A 22066-nucleotide genomic window follows, 5' to 3' on the forward strand; every position below is an offset into this window, starting at 1 on the left:
TTCCTTTAATTTAAAAAAAAGATTGTCTTGAGTGCAACAGCACAATCTATACTGCCAGAACCAGTCTCTGGTGGCATAGGAGATGTGTGTGCTGCTGGAGAGGCATGGCCTCATTTCAGGGCTGGTCAGGAGTCGAAGCTGAATATCCAGTCAATGTGTGGAGTTAAATCCCTCTTTAGAACTCCACACCAATTCAGCAAGAGGAACTCACACAGCGCTTACAGGCCTCCAGCAGCCGCACAGCCACCTTACCCTCAGGGCAGCAAAGCAGGAGGAGTCACTGGAGGGGATCACATTTGATTTCAGAGCTACCTGGAAGCCACGCTCCAACTCACATCTTGTAGTGTGAAGCAGGGGAACAAGAGCTTCTTGTTAGGGATGTCAGCAAGGAGCAGCTGTGGAGTGAGATCTGTGTGGATGTAGGGGTGTGAGCAACCAGGTTTGCTTCTCAGCCCTGAGCCCAGGCCAAGTTGCACACTGGAACCAGCCCACTCCATGGCTGGGATTTCTCTTTAACCTCAGGAATCAAAGGACCTTTCCCCAGCCATCCCTACCCACCCCAGGGATACCTGCTAAGGAGCCATGGCTGGGGACAGGCTCACACCTCGCCTGTGGGGCTGGTGGCACAGGGTGTGCCGAGGGTGTGCACGTCATTCCTACCTGCCAGGCAGAAATACCTGGTAGAAATCCAAGTAATCTCTGCAATGCTTCTGCGTTGGCACAAAGTGTCCACAGCAGTATCTGCAGACAGCTCCCACCTCCACTCACACAGCCATGCTGCCAAAACACAGCTGTGTCCAAACACTGCTTAACCCAAGGGGCAGCCTTGGGTGGGAGTCAGTTCCTGAGGTCTTTTCTGTGTTTGCCAGCCCAGCCAGTGGGAATTCAGTTCCTGGCTTGGGCCATTCCCCATTCTTGTGAGCCTACAGAACACACCAGAGCATGGTCTGAGGTCCAGTGCTCACCCAAAGACCCACTTGAAAGAGCAAGAGATCTGAGTGGGCTCAGCCTCCTCAGGTGCCATGTTTGTCAACAGGGGTAGGGAAGGTACTTGGGTTTTCACCTGTTTTGGAAAAACAACAGGCCAGACACATTACTCGACAGGAACAGCCTCCAGGGCTCAATCCAGGCGTGCAGGAAGGAACCACACAACTGATTCACAAAATAACTGGCTTTGGGGAAGGTTGGGGGAAATCACCTCTTTCACCACTTGTTTTGATCACTGGGTATTTCCCCATTCCTCAGACAATTCCGACTTGGTCACATCGAAGCAAACAGGGAGCAGGATACACAGGACTGAACATTTTGAAAACCTCTGACTTCTTACCAGACAGCAAACCAACCAAAGGTTTGAAACACTGGAAAACTTCCCAAAAACTTCCCAAAGACTTTTAAAAAACCCCCTGCAGTTCTTCCAAGAGATGGCCCTAGCAGCAGGTCCAGGCTCTGGGAGTGCTCCTGTCAGTGAGCACCCTCTGTAGCCCAGGAGCTCCTCACCCTGCTCTCCCTGGCTCTTGGTGCTCCCAGAGCTGGCACTCTGCTCCTGTCACCGTAAGTACAGATGGCTCACTGGGGGAAAGCACCCCACAAAGCTCACAGTCACCTTCTGGGACCTGGCATGATGGAGAAACCTTTTGTAAAGCCTCACTGGAGCCAGGAAGGGCACCACTTGCCATTTCAATTACAGTTCTTTGCTGGGTGAGGAGCAGCAGGGAGCTGAGAAGAGAATTAGTGTTTGCCTTCAAGTTTAAAGCAAATTTGTTTCCTCTCTGCTTATCCTGCTGCTCTGTAATGATGGAAGTGTCACATCTGAGCAGCACCAAGCTCCCCAATTTGGGAGGAGGAGTCTCTGCTGGAAGGTAACCCACTTCATTAGGACAGGAAGCTCACCAGCCCTTCACGCTCCAGAGCAGAGATATGAAGAGCTTCAGGCAGTGCAGCCTCAGGTGCCAGCGCTGGGAGTGCGAGTGGAAAGGCTGATGAGCAGGACAGCCAGAGCAGAGTCACATACAGTGACTGCTTCCAGCAACAAAAGGAACAACCTCAGCACATCCTGCTCGAGGTGAGGATGGCACTTCTGACCCACGCTCCCCATGCCCACCTGCCTGCATCTGCCATTTCTCTGGCATCCCAATGGCATGCAGAGGGCACACAGCTGCCCAGCACTTTCAGACTGCCTGCCTGTTCCAAACACCAGCATGGGCTGGCCAGGTCTTTCTCATATTCCAGTGCCAGCAACGTGGTGGCGGCTTTTGCCAAGACACTGTAGTCTTGTGTCTGAGCACAGGGAGGACATTCCAGCATTGCTAAACCCAGTACTACCCCTGCAGTGATGGGAAGGAAGGGAAACTGCAGATTCAGTGAGAGAGGGGTGGGAGGGACAGCAGGGAAGAAACAACAGAGTGGTGCTCAGTAGAAGTTGCACATATTGTACAACACCCCAGGGGATCAGGGTTTGCATCCCTAGGCTGAATCTGAAACGTGGTGGAAATACTATTGCTCCACACATTCCAGAACTGCCAGGTGTTTTTACAGACTGCATCACGTTCAGTGACTACAAGCACACACCTGGCATGAACTTCTGAGCTGAGAAGAGTCACTGATGACACAAGAGAAGAAAAAATAACAACTCTTCATCTTTACACATTTAAGCTCTGCTTCAACTCTCCTTTCCCATGCTCTTTGGGAAAGCAGTGTATTACAAATGCATGAAAAGCCATTCCATTTATTTCTACTCTGTCTGCACCAGGGCTCTCAACTCTGATCTTAGGATGAACACCATTGCCTGGTTTATTCCAGCAGAGTTAGCACACAGAAAATAAGACTCTGACAGAAGTTAAGGCAAGTTACCTGAGCAGAGGATGGGAAATGCCACAGTAAAGCTGTAATCAGGTGTGTGAGCACAAAGCACAGAACAGCCATGCACTGGGCTCACACAGGAGGAATGATGTACCCTGGCCATCTGCAAGTCAACAGCAGTCATTCAAATTCAACACACCACGTTTTTTTAAAAAATATGATTTCCTACTTATTTATTTTTCCTTTAATAACACAGTTTAGCATTTCAGAGTTCAGCATTCTACACTCTTACACACTGTCCTTGTTTATTAGCATTTAAACACAAAAAGACATAGCAAGACCTCCAAACACAAATAAATACAAAAACACAATATACAGTAAACTGAAATACAACATATAATAATGCTATTGGGAAATTAAGACATGTTGCTAATTCCTTTTTTTATTATTATTTTAACAACATGGTTATTGCTGAGCAATAAATTATACATTTTAAAATTGTTTTTCCCCCTAAAAGAAAAGGACGAGAACCACTGGTTACCAGATCACTTGCACTGTATCCTTACAGCTATTGATAATTAAGACAGGCAGAATATACACAATCAAATGAGGCTGGCCTTCTTTGGTCTTTGTTTTTGATCATAAAACTGAACACAAGTGTACCGTTCACTGAAGAGTATGAGATTAAAGAAATGGATACACAAGTTTCAAACACATTAATTTGTACATTATTCTCAATCACTGATGTCTTTTCCATAGTTCTCACAGAATTTCTTGGAAACAAATGTCAGCTCTAGTTTTCCCAATTATTATGTTGTTCCATGCATCTTAAAGGTTATCCTACTTGTCTAAGAGAAATGGACCTACATTTAGCCCATCATCTCCTAATGGGGTATTTTCCACAGCTCTCTAGTCACCACTAATTCATTGGAGTTTTATACCTTGTAGAAAAAATCCTGAACTTCCCCATTTTTTTTCTATAAAACTGAAAAAAAAAAAAAGTATTAACTGAACAACAGCTATAAGAAAAACACAACAGGTGGATCACACGATGCATCAGCAACGATGGACGCTGGTACCTTCCCATTCCACAAGTACAGATTACACAACTCTCTGCCAGTGACGCAGGTCATAGTTGGAAGATGTGTCCTTTCAGGTGCGAGCTATATTCAAATACAGAGCTCGGAACACTATGCAAGAAAATGACCTTTACGAATGATAATGCTGGTTTATCTCAGTAACCCTTAGACAGAGTCAAATTTTATCACTACGCATCGCACTGCCAGCAATGGAGCGTGTGAACACCGGCATCGCTAAGAAGTTAAAAAGTCCTTGCAGAACTGGCAACCAAATTAAAAGCTTAGTTCCAAAGGACCAAAAACACAAACACCACATAGAGACAACAAACCCTTCCCTGAATGGGTAGGTTAGTAAGCCACAGAGCTGGGATCCAGATTTGAATTCCACATCAAGTCTGGGATGTTTGAATCCAGAGTTTTGGTTCAGGTGCTTCTCTGTGAAATTCAGATCTTATTTGAACCCTAAGGAACTAATCCTAACTTGGAGGGAAAATAATGAAGAGACACAGCCTAGTATCTACACTGACATCATGAAATGGAAGACAGAAGCTGCAGTCTTATTAGAAGAGAAACAGGAATAGTCAGATCCCTTATGTGTTGTATAACTCTATCCTTCTAAATCTTAAGAGGATGTCCCTGAATCAGCAGTCCAAAGTTTTCCACAACCTTCCCATCTGGTGCTTCTCTGCAAAGGCCTGGATTAAGAGGCAAGAAAGAACAATTAAGCCCTCCAGATTTTGGTTTACAGAAAAAGGGAAAAAGCCCCACAAGAAAGAAACGATCAGTCACACTGACTGGTAGAACAAAGATGAACCCACTTCACTGTACAGTGGTATTCTCCCTCCTTAGTAAGGAGGAGCATCAAACGAGACTGGTTTTGTTGGATGATTCTGAACAAACAGAGCAGGACACACGTTTGCTGCTGTTACTCACACTGACATGCTGTGCTGGCCTTCACTCTGCACGTCTGGGCCACCACACGTGTACAACCCCAAATCACGACAGCTTGAATGTTTAGTTCTAGCCCTTACTGTCCTGATGTGGGTCTTCAGGGTATGTCAATGAATTTTCCAGTTCCTTTAAGGGACTAATGTGTTAAAAGAGTAAAACCTCATGATTCAGAGATAACACTAGGGAACTGGAACCTCTCATTCAGTCCCAGCTCCAGGAGATTCCTTTTGTGACTCTGGGCAAATCACATTTCATCCTTGATTTCCTTGTTCCAAAAAAGAGAAATAGCACTTGCTATACAATGTACACAGTATTAAAACCTATTCTCAGATTAAACTACCAAACCAATCATTTTTATTGCAGTAGCTTTCACTTCTAGGTCAACCAGAATATCAAGGTATTGAACTGAATAGGACAGGAATTTCAGGGAAGAGGTCCAGATGCTTTTAATCATTTTTTGTTCCAAAGTAGAGGAAATAATTTGCAATCAAAAAGTTGCGCATCACTACAGTTGTTTAAAATACAGGAATCTCCAAATTATCAAAGCATGAGGAAGAACATGTATCCCAAATTACAATTCAAAGTCTTCAGAAAAGCTAAATGAAGTGTTTGCTACATACAGGTCTTCAAACCTGAAAGATATGAACCAAAGTTTGCCCTTAGCCAAGATCCTCCCTTAGCAGCAGCAAGTTATATTTGCACCAATTGTTGGAGGAAAGGGTTTTGTTTCATCACTTCTACATAAAGAAAAGACTTTGCATATTTATGTGCATGCATGTCTGTGTGCATATGTATGTACCTACACACATACAAGTAATTTACAGAGCAAAATCTAAGAGATTAGGTATGCAACCCAAGAATTTCCCCCCTCACCTATCTGTGTATTTGCATAGTTAAATCATATCAAAGGCATCAATACTGCAGTCATGTTTTTCACTCTTCTGCAGTGCAGGCAACTTTCCTTGTCACTCCCTACATGCTTCTCTGTCTTGGACCAAAGAGCACCAGTGCTTTAAAAACTAAACAAAATATCAACAGACACCCTGCACTGTTGGTGAAATGCCTATCCCAGGTGATGGAATACAGATACAAATAGGTGGTAGCTTTTAAACTCCATTTCAGCAAGCCATAATCGTGGCAAACTGAGGAAACAGAAGCGATACATTCACAATCTAACATTCATGGGTTCAACACTTAAATCCCAGCTAACACAAATCTCTATCACACCTTTGCATTTGAGAAATTCACTAGGCACAGAAACAGGCACATATCTTCATCTTTCCTTTTCCAAGTAGAAAACACCACAAGAAAAGGAAATAAACTGCATTTCATTTTTTTTCATCTTTAAAAAAATCTAGCGTGCTTTTTCCATCAAAAGTATGCCACCCACTATTCCCTTTTCCTATTGCACATTCTCTTTGTGAAGAGCAACATTTACAGTACAAGGCTGAAATCAACATTGCATATTGTAAGTCAGCAGTTGAAGGTGTACCGTGTAGACAGTAACTGAAACAAGACCCCAATTAATTAGCTCAGAGAAGCAATGCAGACATGGTCATGCATCGTAACTGCAGGCTGGTCTTTAAACACCCAAATAGTTTCATCCTGTTTAGGATTCAAGACTTTCTAGGTAACAGGTGCACTCACTCTGTGCTGAAGAGTATACACAAAGGGCAACATCCAGATTGTCACACACTGGAATCTCCCTAGAGGAAGTGGAAACGGAAGAGGCTTGTACACAACTCAGAGCATCACCGTGAAGAAAGAGACTTCAGCAAGAGACTTCAGCTGTGTGCTGCTAAGAATTACTAAGTAGAGGACAATATGGTTCCACTGAACAAACTCTGTTCAAAGCAATGAGAGTACTCTGGGACCCCCTCGCACTAGTGGCACCCCCAGGAGTTTGCCAGGATTCAGGAGTATACCTGGGGGCAGGGTGCTGTCCCATCAATCACTTTAAACAGAGAGTCCCTAGAAAACTTGGGATATCTCAGTCAGGAGCAAAGAGAAAAAGGATAAAGGGCATTTCAGCGATGAGAGAAACAGTTAAATAACTTAAAAGTGTTGAGTAAAGCACCAGGTATCTTTTCCTTTCAACTTAGAGAATATACAGTGGCCTTGTTTTCACAAAATGCTACATACTCCTTGCTGGAAAGCAGAGGAAACCGATTTCTATGTACACAGTAAGAACTCTACAGAGATGCCTGTGAGTTCTGCGGAGAAAGGGGTGTTACAGTCAAGGCTTCAGGTATTCCACAGCAGGCGGTGTCTACATTTGTGTAGCAAGATCCTGGATTTCACAGTACGCAGGGTTGGCAAACTGGAAATTCTCTGGCAGCTTCATGTAGTTTTAAAAAATAAGTGCAGTAGGCCTCTGTTTTATTAACTGTGATAAAAAGCACATATGCAAAAATATTTTTATATCGATAGCACATTACTGCATTATAAAAGCTGCCCAAGTGAAGCTGAAGATTCTGGCAGCTGGTGCTTTTGGCACTTGGGAGATGTGGAAAGCAGCATAGAGATCTGTGAAATACAACAGTGACTGATGTTTCTGCTACAGTGATCGGCATTTAGATAGTTAGCAGTGTTCATATTTAAACTTCTCTGTGAAGTTTCTGAGTCAATATCCCACCAAGACGAGATATTCAGATCTCTTAAAGCTACTAGTTTAGGCTGTGTGCAGACTCAGGAAGACTTCCCTATTGGTTTACACATTCACATGTTTCAAAGTCCTCTTTCAATCACCAAGGCTGGAAATGCTTTTTTTCCTCCTCTTTTAAAGAGCTTGGATTTAGAAGCGCAATTCTGTCACAGAAGTTGGAAACTGTAGTCACAAATCTGCAGAATATGCTGGGCCCTGCTTATACTCAAAATCTCCTCCAAGTCCCAGATTGAAACAGGATATAAAGTGTTTTGAGATGGCCAAACGGTTTCGTTTAATTTTACAAGACATGCATTAGCAATGGGAGGAGAGTCCTTTGGACATTTCCACTTGGGAATCCTGTCTTCAGTAAAATTCTGTGATGCACAAACACAAAAGCTCAGCTGCCTACATTCACAATTATTAAAATGACACAAGTTGAGCGAACCTTCGCCCTAAAGCGTAAGTGATGGGTTTACTTATGCAGCCTGCATAAAACTGCAAGTGCCATACAATTATATCTAGAGATATAGATGCAGGTATATCTATAGATATTTGTCTCTTGTGCAGAACATCCTCCTTCCGTGCTAGAAATGAAATGCTAGCACGTGCCTCCATAATGAGCTTGCACCTGTTGACAGCCACGTACCATAGAGGGAGTACAGTACCCGGACAATGGAAGGCAAGAAAAGGAAGACAAGGTGCTGCTGATAGTCAGGACTGTCAGCAGCAGGCAGTATTCTAGCAGGTGCCTGGAAAACCCATGAAGACCACTTAGCATGCATTGTATATCCATAAATACTTCTTGCAGGCACTGTGTGTGAAGGCACAGCCAAAAAAGACAACGGCAAAGACAAGCTGAAATACAAAGGCATGAATTCAACTGCACCTTAGACAAAAATTGTGACTATGCCTCAAAAAAGCAGAAAATTGACAGAGCCTGACATTAAAGGCTGAGATGCAATAGTTTTTTTCAAGCCCATGAAGGCTGAAAACACAGTGGTGCAAGCCTGCTCTGCTTAAGCAGGATTTTAAAGAGCACCACAGTCAGGCTGTGTCTCTGGACTTGCTTGTCACAGGCTATTAAAGAGAAGCAGATGAACACAGCAGGTTGCAATCAGCATGTTTCAGGGCTAGCAAATGCTTTCCACTACAGTTCAGGCTGTTACAAGAAAGAAGCCCATGCATTCCCCATTAGGATGCTACGAGAAGCTGCCACGAGCATCCATATTCACAGCCCCAGAGTTCTCAGATGGATTCGTTTCAAGTGATGCCATCTTACAGCCACAGGCATTAGAGGAAAAATGTTGCCTGCCTTCACAGTGGCCATGGAGACTGTCTAGACCAAGCTCCATAGGAGCACTGAGCATAACGTTTTGGCACCTCAATAGGATGAATTCCACCATGGCCAAGTCATAGAAGCTGCAGAAGCCAAAGGAGTGGGCTTTGGCTTCTGTTTCGAACATTGCAAGGTACCTAAGGGCTCTGAAGACAAGGGTAAACATTATGCCTGAAGTCCAATTAAACTACCATTTCAGATATCAGAATTAATCTGAATAAAAAGCTATGGTTTATAAGCAGCACAGCACATCTAAGGCACATGTATGCATGCAAGCCACCATCACTGTATTAAGACATTGCTGGTTTGTCTTGAAGCAATGGCTGCTAGTACAGAACAAACATAGAGGCTTTTTTTCAGCACTAATCCTCCTCCCCAATACTGAAAATACTATATACTGCTGACAGCATAATGTGCAACATATATAGCTTGATTGGAAAGCATGGGGCAGAACTTTAAAAAATGTACAGGATTCCGTTTAGAACTCCAAAGTTCAACAAATGCCCTATTTTAGGGTGAAAACAATTATAAATCTGATAATGATGCACAGCATCCATGAGTGATTTTTCCTTAATTTTGAAATAGTGTCATTAACTACGACATATATTGTAGGTTTACATTTCTAAAGAGAAATAACAGAATTGAATAGTTTTTTTTTCCTATCACAAGTGATAACCAGTGTTTGATATCTTCTATTTTTTCTTCCAAGAAATATCAGTCTATCAACAGTTTTAAAATAAAATGTTTTCTGTAACAATAGAACTTTAAATAAAAATATGATTTTGATTCAGATACTTTTGAGAAGACATGGATACTTTTCCAAGATCTTCTGACAAAGTAATTATTAAAACAGAGACCAGATGAGGCCTTAAAAAGACAATATACTATATTTCAGACAAGATTGCACCTCAGTTGTTCAAAGAATACCATAATTGCAACATTACTTCATCTTCTTTTAACATGCTGACAATTTCCAGCTAGCCCACGTGTGAAGGGTTTTTCTTGTATTCTAGCTTAAAAGAAATAAAAGTCAGTAATTGATTCAGCACATACTGTATATGTCTTTTCACCTCCAATTGACTAGATCATTAATAAGTTAAAAAAAATCCTCTCTGACCATAATCACTATCCTGATGAGGGATAAGTGATTCTTCAGAGCTCAAGTGTTGCTAGTTCTATTAAAAAATATACCATGGTATGATTTCTTAATGTGTTGCTACTTTCGCAATTGGACCCTATGCAGTTATGCCTTCAAACTCTTCCATCTGTTCCACAAGGTGGTTCTGTGAGCTTTAGGACCTCTGATTGAAGACAAACTGATATAAAACCCCCAAACGGAGTTGCCTTCTGTTTAATCCGCCTCCCTCAGTGTATGTCAGGGGTCTGGTAGATCCGATGTATCCACTATGACTTTAATAAAAATAGTATCATCTTTAATATATGTTCCATTCTCTAGAACAGTTTGAGCCACAAAGACTGGGCAGCCAGATGCAATGTTCATTTCTCCAGTTGGCTTCTTGAAACTGCTGCTGTTTGGATCTGGCTTGAAAGCATCTCCCAAGTGGCGTCGAGACGGTCCCTGATCCATGAGCATGAGAGTCACTTTCTGCTTGAAGGGCCAAGGAAGCAAAGCATCGTATTCTCCGCGCATTATGACAAAAAACAGAGACAAGTGCGTCCCCTTTCCCATGCCATCTCCATTCAGGTAAACTCTGGCACACATCTTGTAGCCAAAGTATCCAGTATAAAAGGGTTGGCTGTACAAGGACAGAGTCTTCCCCATGACTGCTTCCTGCTTCCGCCGTTTATAATCGCGGATTTTCCAAATCAGCACTCCGTTGTAACTCGCAGTTTCGAGGACCTGGAAGCGGAGGTCCATGTCAGCCAGCCGAATGTCGTGAACGCTCAGCATCTGGTCGTGCCTGCTCAGCTGGGTCTCCAGCAGGCCTGCCACAAACACAAAGGATGGGGTGAGAAACCTGCTGTTTACTAAAGACTCTGAAAATCAATCACCAGTGCCACTATTGTGTATGAAAACACTTTCCTCCTCGACAACCCAAGAGCATTTGGCCAGTGATGAAGCAATTTCTACAGGCTCTAATTTGCTGCCTGTATCTAGGTTAGCTGGGATCTTTACAAACGTGGGCATTAATCATACATGCAGTAGAGTCAAACATTCAAATCATCTAACAGATTTTTCCTGGTCACTAAACAGTATAACTAGAGGCTTTCATTTTTTAAAAGGAGACAATCTTATCTGAAGATTGCTATTTAGCAGGTAAGACCTTGGAAGCAGTTACATATCTTATGTAATCCCTCTGAAATTCAGAAGCATTCCTGATCACTCAAAACATTCTTTTTATAGACACTATTTGTCTCAGAAGTACGGTGCTGTTACAGAGTCTAAAGTTCTTCATAAAAAACCCAAAAAATTTAAGCTTAGATCAGTATTATATGGTTATTTATTTAGTCTGGAGGGAGGGCTATATTTTCTGTGTCCCCCTTCCCTTCCATGTTACTCTTTTGTTTTGCTACTGGCAAAATTGGCCAACACACAATACTGAGAAGCAGATGAATTCATAAGGCAGGTTTACCTAATATAGGTCTATTTAAATGTTCTCTGTCACAATAATTTAAATGCTTGCATATAATTTACACTGTCCTGCTGCACTCCAGTCTTTATTCAGAAGCACAACGACATTATTCTTTAGCAGATTTCAGTTTTCTTAGGATCAAATACACCTGTCTAACAGAATTAGGATGGGTAGTTTCAGGTGGATAACCATACTGGTCCATTCACAGGGGAGAACAGTAGTAAAAGATGCCAATACACCAAGACTATATTTAAAGAAGTTGCTGAAAGCTATTAGCTATCAAAGATCAATTAAGAAACTGTTTATAATGAGCTAACAATGCAGTCAAGACAAGAGTCAATAAAACAAAACAGAAGACAAGAATCAAGCCTAAGAAAAAGCATGGAAGCAATGCCACACCACCAACAAATGAAATACACAATCTCCTACTCAGAAATCAGAAGCATCAGCATTACTGATGTTTCCCTATAAAAGTCACAATGGGAGTGCCACTCAAGGGACACCGTTTTCCTCTCAACAGCACCTCAGCCCATTGTGCTTACACTCACTTGTATTCCGAGCTCCTTGCCCTCCAGTCTTATCAACACTTTCCAGCTCAGTCACTCTGTTCTGGAGGGATTCCACACTGCTCTTCATGCTGTCAGCCTCCTCCCAGTTCTGTCGGAAGGGACGGATTTCTTTGTCCAGTTCTTTGAGTTTCTCTGCTTGACTGTCTATCACTCGCTTTATAAAATAATAGCATACGAGTTAAAATAACACAAAGACGTTGATTCATGCAAATTAAACAAAGATTATACGTTGGTAATAAGACTGAATTCCAATATAAACAGGTTTTGCTTATGTCTAATATTTTACTAACAAAAACCTTGAAAATTTAAAAGAATAGCCCAGGAATTTATGAAACCTTTAAAAATATTTAGTTCTACATAGGTAGAGCACTGTCAGAATTAGCAATAGGCTTATTTTTAAAAAGGGACTTGTTCATGTGTACCTCTTGTCTAAGATAGTTTGATTTTGGTTTTTTTTTTAAACCTTTCAATGTAAGAACAATTTTCTGAATGTCTCTATATTGGTATTATGGGCTGATACTTGTTGGGTTTTATCTGACTGTACTTAAGCAACAAAGTATGGGCACAATTTCCTGTGGTGTGGATCAAATGGCTGCCCATGTGCACAGGTTTACATTTGTTTACAGCAAAATAACTTATGCCTCCAGGAAAACATCATTATTTTTGCACACATGGAACATGAGTACACACATGTGCAAGCTCCCAGCTCACATAAATCAGTCATAAAAGCCTAAGTTATAATGTGCCCATAACTGTATCAGAAGACCTCAAGAATATAAGCAAAACAACCACTTCTGCTCCTTAAGTACCTTTAAAATTCCCACTCTTACTTCCTAAACTCAATAACCCATGCATTTTGAAGGTATTTTCAGTTAAATCTTTTTAAGAAAATAAACAAAAAAATAGCCCAGCTGATTTTAGAAAGGCATTAAAGGTATCACTCAAGAAAGAAAAAGACAGAAAGGCCAGTATTCTCTGAAAGAGGGACATTGCAAGCACCTTAGTATATTACAAATATAAGGAACATATTTCCCAGTCTATCTCAAATCTGATGCAAGAAATACACAGCACTTCACATTATCACATCTAATTTGGACTAGCAGGAATTTTAGCCAGAACCCTATAATCACTTGTGAAGTTTAAATGATAACAAAAATATCTGAGAGAAGAAACTACTTTTGCTACCACCTACAGTTAAATTCCAAATCTATAGCTTTATAGTTCATGATCACTAAGAGCCAAAAAATGTAAAAATTGTTTTTAACTTCTTCACAGCAATAAAGTGGCAGTTGAGTACAAAATAAGAAAATAAATTAACTTTGCATTTGCCTTCTGGTTAGCCATGTGGATTCAGTGATTCCCACTCATGGGGAAAACCCTTCTGCCTCATGCAACCTCCATCTCCCTTTGAGCCATTTGCTTTTAATCACGTGGTTTCAGTTAGACTGAAAGTCTGCAACCTTTAATTGAAGGTTGTCAGTTTGATGAGCCAGCTAGCAAAATCAGGTTCTAGGAGTCTTATTTTTTGTCTCAAAACCACTGAGCAATTGAACATATTTCAGGATTAACTATTTATTTCTGTGCTCATGTTTTAAAACAATTTATGTATCTCTGACTTCCAGAATTAGGGCTTTGTGAAGGAAAGCTGTGCACTGAATAATAAATGCTAGGGGTATGGACCCAGTAAATGTATGAAGCAGCTTGCCTGAACTTATGAAACACCACCTACCAACACAGTCACACCCTCCCACTTGGGCTGATGGTAATCAGACAACAGAGCAGGGAAGGGCTCTTAGCCATATATGTAAGGAAAAACACCACAGCATGGCCTGAATGCATGTTATGAGAGCAGAACCAAAGCATTTGGCCACTAGCTCATAGTTAACATGCAAAAGTAACTCAAAATATGCCCAAGTCTGATATTTTTCCTTTACTCATACCAAACATGAACTCTCCAAGGCAGGAACAGTAACATGGCTGGGGTTTGCACAGTGCTCACAGCTTGCATTTCTTTGGACTAACAGCATCAAACAAAATAAATGATCACGTTCTTACATGAACTGGGGAAGTGCTAAACATGCAGAAGAATTTTAAGCTATTCTTTTGGGAGAAGGTTACCCAAAGTTGTTATCAGGGACCCATTTCTCTCCACCACCCTGTTCAACATTCTACCTTTGTATATGCACAACCAATTCTGGTTTAGCTGCTTCTGCTTCGCATTGGAAAATATGCAGCATTTTTATCTAGCTTGACATGAGAATTCAAGAGATATAAAATAATCAGAAATAAGACCTCTATTTAATTTTTTAAAAGCAGTGGAATCTCTATCTTTTTACCCTACAGGGAGCCAACCTCCCTCCTGCTGGGAGATACTGATGTACTAAATCTGAATTTAATGCAGCAGTGGAGATTTTCACTCTAATTATTCCATTAGAAAGCACACAGATGTTTCACACTGTACTCATAAATTTTCAAGTAGTTATAAATTTTCTGCATGCGCTTTTCATTCTAGCAACTGACCTCTCCGGATCATTAATCCCGAGTTATGTGCTTGGCAAACCATTGTGAGCTCCTTTTGATGTTGATTTTCACATGGGGTTTTGTTTAGTATTTCTAACAACTTCCAGAATTTTAGCACTATACTTACTAAAAGAATTTGAGAAAATGTCATGAGGAATTGAAGAGCTGTAATGACCTTTCCACTGCAACTGATAGGGCGAAACTGAAAAGCTAAAGAACAGACTAGAAAAGGTACTGCTTGCCTTGGGAAAGAAATCACGTGTCCTTCTCTTCTGAAGGAAGGTATTACTCAGCAAATCATTTTATCTTCATGAGGTCACTGCTTCTTTTGTCCCTCAGCACTTCACGTCCCCTCTCCCCTTACAATGGCTTACTCACATGCTTCCATTTCCATATGAAAGACTGGACACTGCACGTGAAAGTGGCAGCAGCCAAAAAACGCATCACACCCTCTTGGTAAAAACACTTCCCCTAGAGACTAATATATATAAAACTCATCTGAAAACAAAACACCCCTAGGCTGAGGTTCCTGCCAGTGCCCAGACTGCCTGGATGCATTTACACTGGTTGTGTCTGATGCCTCCCAGTGCAGATGATGCTCAGTGATGCTGCTGCCACTCCCCAAAAAAGGTCACCTGACAGCCAACACTGCAGCTGTACTAGACATCAGTAGCATCTGTAGGTCTTGGGGGACTAAGCAAACAGTCCTTGCCCAGACCTGACCTGGTTAGTGCAGTATCTGTTAGTGCAGGGCTGCTCAACACAACTCAGGAAAGGAATGGCTCACAAAAGGCAACTAATTCCTTCCACTCCTGGTGGGCAACAGAAGGAGGCTGATCATGTTGTCCAGGAAAAAACATTGAAGTGTGTATCCAGGATACCCTTAACAATAAGACTGAACCAGGAAATTCTGCTAAGTGGAAGGAATCAGGTTGAAATAGCTTTGAAATACAGTTTGGCTTAAAATAACTAAATTGGAATAGCTGGCAAGAGGAAGTAAAGAGCAGGGGGGGAAAAATAAAAATTAAAAAAGAAAAAGAAAAAAGAGCAAAACATTTTCTCCAGTACTTATTACCACCATAAAGCCACCTGTTGGAATCTGCTGCTTTATAGTGGTTTGGGGTTTTCTTTTTTCCAAAACCAACCATTTGAAAATTGATTTTGCTAACACTTACAGCTCACGGAAAAAGATATTGCAATCTGTCATTTAAGACAATAATGAAAAACTCTATGTTTTTTCAATTTCCACTCTCATTGCTGGCCACTGAGACAGCATGTGTAAGAACTCCAGGCTTACAAATTAACTTACCTCCTGGTAGATTCAATCAGCAATATCACTACATCCCAGGATTAGCTCCCCAGTGTCAGAATGCAATACTGCAAGCAGGCAGCCATATCCCAGACTATCATCAGACAAGTAACAATGACTAAGGCAGGCTGAGCTGATTACTAAGTGGGCAGGTCATGGAAAGAAATTACTGATGTAAGGAAAAATGTTACAGCTGCCAAACTTGAAGATTTCCTTATAAACCATCATCGAGGGTTTCCAGGATCTGAGCTCCTGAATGTGCCACCCTTTGAAATTTAGCCACACACTGGTTTGGAGGCCTTTATCTTTCTTGAGTTATCAACATTTGCAGTTAATATGTGAAGTGAATAGTAAATGAAAAAGATAATTTTATTTACATTCCTTTAAGGGGGATGCTACAACAGGTATCTGATATTTTAGCAGCAGACATACTACATTAATGTGTAAATGATACCTCCACAATTGCTTGCTAAATATCTCCTGAGGTTTCCCTAATTGTGGTTAGTATCATGCAAGCTAATAAAAATTCCCAGCACCCACATTCCAAGTGAGCTCTGAATACAGAGCAAGGAATTTCAGCTTGGGCTAACCACCATGCCAGGGCATCCAGAGGATTTCTAGTTTCATGCTGGCTTGTGGCCAGGTCATTCAAAACACAGAACATGAAACTCAGAGACATGAGCAAAGGAATAACTGCATAAATTTTCCTCAGAAGGAAAACAGAAATGTGGATTTTTAAAAAATGTATTCAAATTGATTATGCTATATTTGAATTAAATCCACACCAGACTGATCTCACTCATGATTCATATTTTTTCAAATACCAACAAGTGGAAAAGAAATATGCGTAACACTTGACAATTTTAAGGTGCTAATCTTGCCCTTCAGTGAGACTTCCTTAAGTAGATTTTTAAGTAAAAATAAATAAATGATTCTTCATATAAGATTTCTCATTTGTTTTCACTATTTTCCCTTTTTAAATTTTATTTTTTGTTTTAACATAGGCTTTAGTTTAATGAAGTATCTTACCCTTTTAAACATAACAAACCAGAAGAAAAAAAATCAGAATGGCTCTCTAATAATGTAAAATCTCTCCCCCCCTTTTTCAATTAGACCACCTCACTTCAGAAGTGTAAAGGCACAGAACAGAAGCTACTACCATTTCTGCTTTAATGGGGAGATTCTATATTTCTTACCTGTAAATGAAGTATTTTAGATTCATTATTCCGCAGCATTTCCTTCTGTCTTTCAATTTCTATTTCAAAGCTACAAATCTGATTATGTAAAGTTTGTATACTCTTGTTCTTTTCCAAACTTTCATTCTGGAGCAAGGCCACCTGGAAAAAATTCTACAATTACTCCTGCCAAAGTTTATTAAAATACCTATAACTTTGTTAGTTTAAAACTATCTTAAACACATGAAAGAGATAAGATCCCAATAAAAGCTCTCTCCATGTCTTGCATATATATAAATAAAAAAATAAATAAATAAATAAACTCCAACCTTCTGATAGCTATTTTTGCACTTCCAATGTATGGCATTGATACAACTTTGGGTTAAGAAAGTGCAGATGGGACACAAAACCAGCAAAGAACTTGTCTAAATGTAACATTTTCTTTATTCACTTCTTGTTTAATGGCTTGGTTTCCTGGTTTCCACCAACTGACTTGGGAGTTGCTTGGAGTTTGGAAGAAACAACCTAATTCACTCTAAATTGGTGTTAAGAACTCAAGCCCTGCACAGGAGGGACACCTGAGACAAGCTGAGCTGGTTGGTCAGGGAACAGTAATCTTCTCCACCTACTCCAATCCGTCCTGATCTACAGCAAATTTAAAGAAAAACATCTGCATGACTTGACTTAAAAGAATGTGGTGGTGATGAAAACTCTTGAAATGAGTGAATACAGAAGGGATCCGTGCATTTGAAGGACAATCCAATGGTGCCTACTAGTAAAAAAGACCAAAGAGCTACAGGCTGTGAATTATATTCTCTCTCTGTACTGACGTTTTATGAATTTATTCATTAGTGACTCATTCTGCTTTTAAAACATGAGCCTTGTTAAAAGAATATCGTATTATATATCTCCTTGGGGATGAAAGTAATACAGTAAATATTTTCTGTCACGCTGCTCACTGCTTGTTCATTAATGTGGTTTGGAGAAGGGGGCTGCTTGGTGGTGCTGTATTGCTTTTTTGAAAAATGTAGCTTTTCCCCAGGCAAGATCATTCAGCAGTAAAAATGTAAAAAACAAACACTTGGCACAAGATGATGTTTGGACATGCCCTGACTATTCCACAGATAGATCTTTATACGGATATGACACAGCACCATTTAAGACCCAAAAAAATCTTGATAAATGTTTCGCATCATGACCAATTACTTGGATGTTTCATGTTCTCAAAAAAAGTCTACTCCCTGGCCTCTATTAGAGGTGCTAATTTGAGATTAGGCCATCTTCACCACTGATGTGGGTGCCACCGCAGAATTCCACCCCCCTAACTGCCCCCTAATCAGACACCATCACCAATCCCATATGTGTCACTGCATTCCTAGCAGAACCCAGCTGCTTGAAAAAGTAATTAATCTAAAATCTCTGAACCAGCCTAAACTAGACAAAGGACTGTCCAAGTCCACAGCCATTCAGCAAGTTCATTAGACAGGGGCTCAAAATCACAGAGATACCATAACATATGTGTGGGCATTACTTTTCAGTATAGTACAGTACAGTGTGTGTGCATATACACACATAGTTTGGTTCCGTACTTTAGACATGGAAAAACTGGCAAAAGAAACGCAACAGAAATGAGACAAAGCTAAGTTTGTCAGTGCAGAGAGAGAAGCAATATTGAGGCTGAAGGAATTCATGCCTTGGTAGTAGAAAAATTTTTCAAGAACAAGCTTAAATTTAAACCAGTACATCTGCCTCCCAGTTATTTAAGATCTGCTGGATGGATACTTCATTTTTTTGCATCCTCCATTTCCTTAATGAATCAGAGTTCTATAGTTAATTGTGATCTTTACATTTCCCTTTTCTTACTGTTTCCTCCTCAGGCCTCCCAATCACAAGGCAGTTGTGCTCTGGGTCACTAAGAATTGTATTTCCATTTTTGTACAAGTTATAAAACATGGGTCTATCTTGCACTGAGATTTTCCATGCAGCTTTACAGAATACAAGAAAAGTAGAATTATGTCCTGCAGTCCTTAATATCACAGAGCTGTCATTGCTAAGTCAGCAATTGTAGTTTGGTTTTGATTTGTGAATAAAAGAAAAAATTTAATACTAAATAGTTTCCCAACTATGGTTTCAGCATAATTCTTTGGAACTTCAGTTTTAAAAAAGGGTAAAGGAAACACAGCATCAAATTACAAATTGCATCAGTTTCCTTTACTTAGTTGGCATATTTGAAATATGCCTAGGAAAAAGCATGCTCTTATTCAGCAATTTTTCAAATTAAGCTGTTGCTTATTGTTGCTTACTAAAGAAGAATGGAAAAAAACCTTAGGCCACAAGAAACAGGTTCCATATTTTAGTCTCATATTAAAAAAGAAAAAACAGTTTATACAGTTTTCTGCAAGAATGTGATGAAGCCACAAAGTTACATTCAAGTGATTATTTCCAACATTACAAAACTGTGGGAGTTCAGTCTGCAATTCTACACCATTACAGAGGGAAAAAAGCACTATTTTAATTCCTCCCACAAAGTTCTGATTCAAGATTTTACATCTGACCTTCTCTTACTACTCTCTGCCACCAGCACCATTCAATACCAAACTCCTAACTTAGCACAAGCTTTGCAGCTCTGAACACTTCCAGTTTGCCTACTCCACATGCACTGTTAAAGAATGAGGTGACTGGGAGAAGACAACTTCTCCTTTCCCCTCCAGATGTACCACAGAGAGAATCCCAAATTAAATCCTGACCCTATACAAACTAAAGACTTCCACTGACTTCAGCAGGGCTAAGATTTCTGAGACACCCATCAGGCAAGTTGACTTTGCACTCTTGTTCTTCAGTGCATTGCTTAATTTTTTCCTCAAAGAGCACAGCAATGAAGTTACAAATCATTCTGTTACCCTTCCCTAGACTAAAGTCACTGACATATGACATGTGGTTAGCTGTTCTGGTAAGTTGGCACTGGCTTGGGATTTCCAGTGATTCAACTCTTTATTATGAATAGGAAGAAGCCTACAAAGCAGGAAGTAAAAAGAAAAAAAAATGGACATACAATGATAAGCAGTTATGTCCAAAACGAAAGTTGAAACAGAAGTCCAACATAAAACAGGAGTAAAGTGTATTCTCTAAGGTCTGTAAGAGACAAACATAGAACCGCTGGGCATTTTTTAAATGACAAAGCACCTCTCAGGACACTGACAAAAGGCGGAACATGATCTATTCTGCAAGTCACAGGGAACGTGGGTTTTTTCCTATGATGTGAAATAAATTGTGTAGTTTTAATCAGACTAATGAAAAACGAACTAAAGATATGAATCTATTTCTCTCAAAACTGAAAAATGTAAAGTTCCAACACTGGCAAAGTGTCACATGCAAAAGCAAACGTAAGTAATGTAATGGATTGTCAAACTAGGACCTACCTACAGATGTAGAAAAATTCTATCTTAAAAAACCTGTATTAAACCTCTTCCAGGTTCAGTGGCTTCCTTAAGAGGCTTCAAGTTCCAAATCAAGCAGTTCAGGGACAAACATACTGGGGGCAAAAAACATATTACACTGTTCCAGGTAATGTCTGCTTCAAAACTACACTTCCTGCAGCTGCATGTCCTTGCTGGAGACCCAGGCAGAAAAGATCTTTGTAGGGCAAGAAGGGAATGTGCCTTCTAGACAGAGTTTCTTAAACTCTAGCTTGTGATCTGCTCTGAGATGACAGAAATCATATCCTAGTGGCCACTGAGCTTACACTGAAACTGCTGCTTGTGAACTCATTTGAGAAAAGTCTGAAGGGGCTCCTGACTCTTGTGCCTGCATTTGTAGGATACTTTGGTTATTCTGGGATCTTCTTTCCCCTAAAAATACAGAAACATCAGTTTGATGTCTGTGTAAGACTTTTGCAAAAGGATTTGAGAAAATAGTAATTTGTTCTGAAGTTTTGTATTTTTAAAATCAAAGCCCTGAATTTTATTTGCAGAACATGTGGTTACGTCATTCAAGCTTATTCACAAGATAATAGCTGATACAACTCCCAGCATCTCCCAAATCCCAAATAATTTAAAACCTGGAGTCCCAAGGAAACACTGCAACATGGACTTCATGCTGGTCTAGCACTAAAGCAGATATCATCATGCCCATGAGCTACAGTATATTTAATTTAATTAACCTGTGCAGGTCTTTAAGTTTGGAGAGCAAGAACAGAAATAAATAAAAGAAATAACCAGTTTATTACACACTTCTGAAGTTATGTCAGGAAAAATAATGAGGTGGAAAAGATACAGCTCATAGTGCTGTCATGGCTTTCTGAACTCTGTTCTGTAAGAGGGCAGTTCAGAGAGGAAATACAATACTGGACTGTTTATTTATGTGAAGAAAGTGTTTTAATTAAGTTATCAATGAGGAAAATTGCCCACGGAGTTGCGAAGCCAAGTTTCTCACAGCATTTTATTATATAACAAAGGTACAAAGATACACTAAATGGCTTGATAGTTTTTGAAGCCTACTAGTGCTTTAGCTGCAATGTTGAACAGCTGTAAAACAGGAAAAAAGCGCTTCTGCCAGTACTTTTATATGATTTTAAAAGGTCAATGAAAATTAGAAGTGAGTAGAAGATATACCTTATTTTCTAGAGCATTGCTCCACTCTTTCAATAAGTTAACATGCTGCACTGCTGAGCTGGCTTCATGTGCTTTAATTTGTTGGTTTGTTCCCTGTGACAACAAAGAATTTATACATTTTAGCCAATTCCACTTCTTTTAAACGTACAAAGAAAGAGTATATAAAGACATCGAACCAACACTACATACTTTGGTTCACAGTGGTGCTTGTTGCAGAACTGTAGAGAGGAGGGAAATCTACTTGGGAATTTACAAAAATCAGGAATACATTTAGTATAGCAAGTGTTTTATACAACTGCTATGTATCTCCATCCAGTGTGCTTGATAACTCAGAAACAATAAAGATGAACAAGATTTACAAAATGAATTGTATTTTAGTCTTTTGTGTAGCTTAGAACTAAACAAACCACAATAAAACTCTTGAGTCATATAAAATCTGAAACTTCCAATTCCACTAACTGTAATTTAAAAGTTCCA

General features: G+C 40.2%; 1 protein-coding gene across 15 annotated transcripts in view; it reads right to left on the minus strand.

Annotated features, from left to right (window-relative positions):
• Window positions 1-3015: 3015 nt before the first annotated feature.
• The window catches only part of TRAF3 (TNF receptor associated factor 3), a 69675-nt gene continuing 50624 nt past the window's right edge, over window positions 3016-22066 (minus strand). For 13 of the 15 annotated variants that reach the window (XM_033062335.1, XM_033062333.2, XM_033062328.2 and 10 more), the window contains 4 exons: window positions 21590-21682; window positions 17001-17141; window positions 11955-12129; window positions 3016-10759 (listed from right to left, as the gene is read on the minus strand). In XM_033062335.1, coding sequence (XP_032918226.1) covers window positions 10188-10759; window positions 11955-12129; window positions 17001-17141; window positions 21590-21682 — 981 coding nt within the window. In that variant the 3' untranslated portion in view covers window positions 3016-10187. The remainder of the gene's footprint in view (window positions 10760-11954; window positions 12130-17000; window positions 17142-21589; window positions 21683-22066) is intronic. The other 2 variants (XM_033062337.2, XM_033062338.2) reach the window with 2 other exon arrangements.

The sequence above is a fragment of the Catharus ustulatus genome, chromosome 6 (genome assembly GCF_009819885.2).
Source record: "Catharus ustulatus isolate bCatUst1 chromosome 6, bCatUst1.pri.v2, whole genome shotgun sequence".
Classification (NCBI taxonomy): Eukaryota; Metazoa; Chordata; class Aves; order Passeriformes; family Turdidae; genus Catharus; species Catharus ustulatus.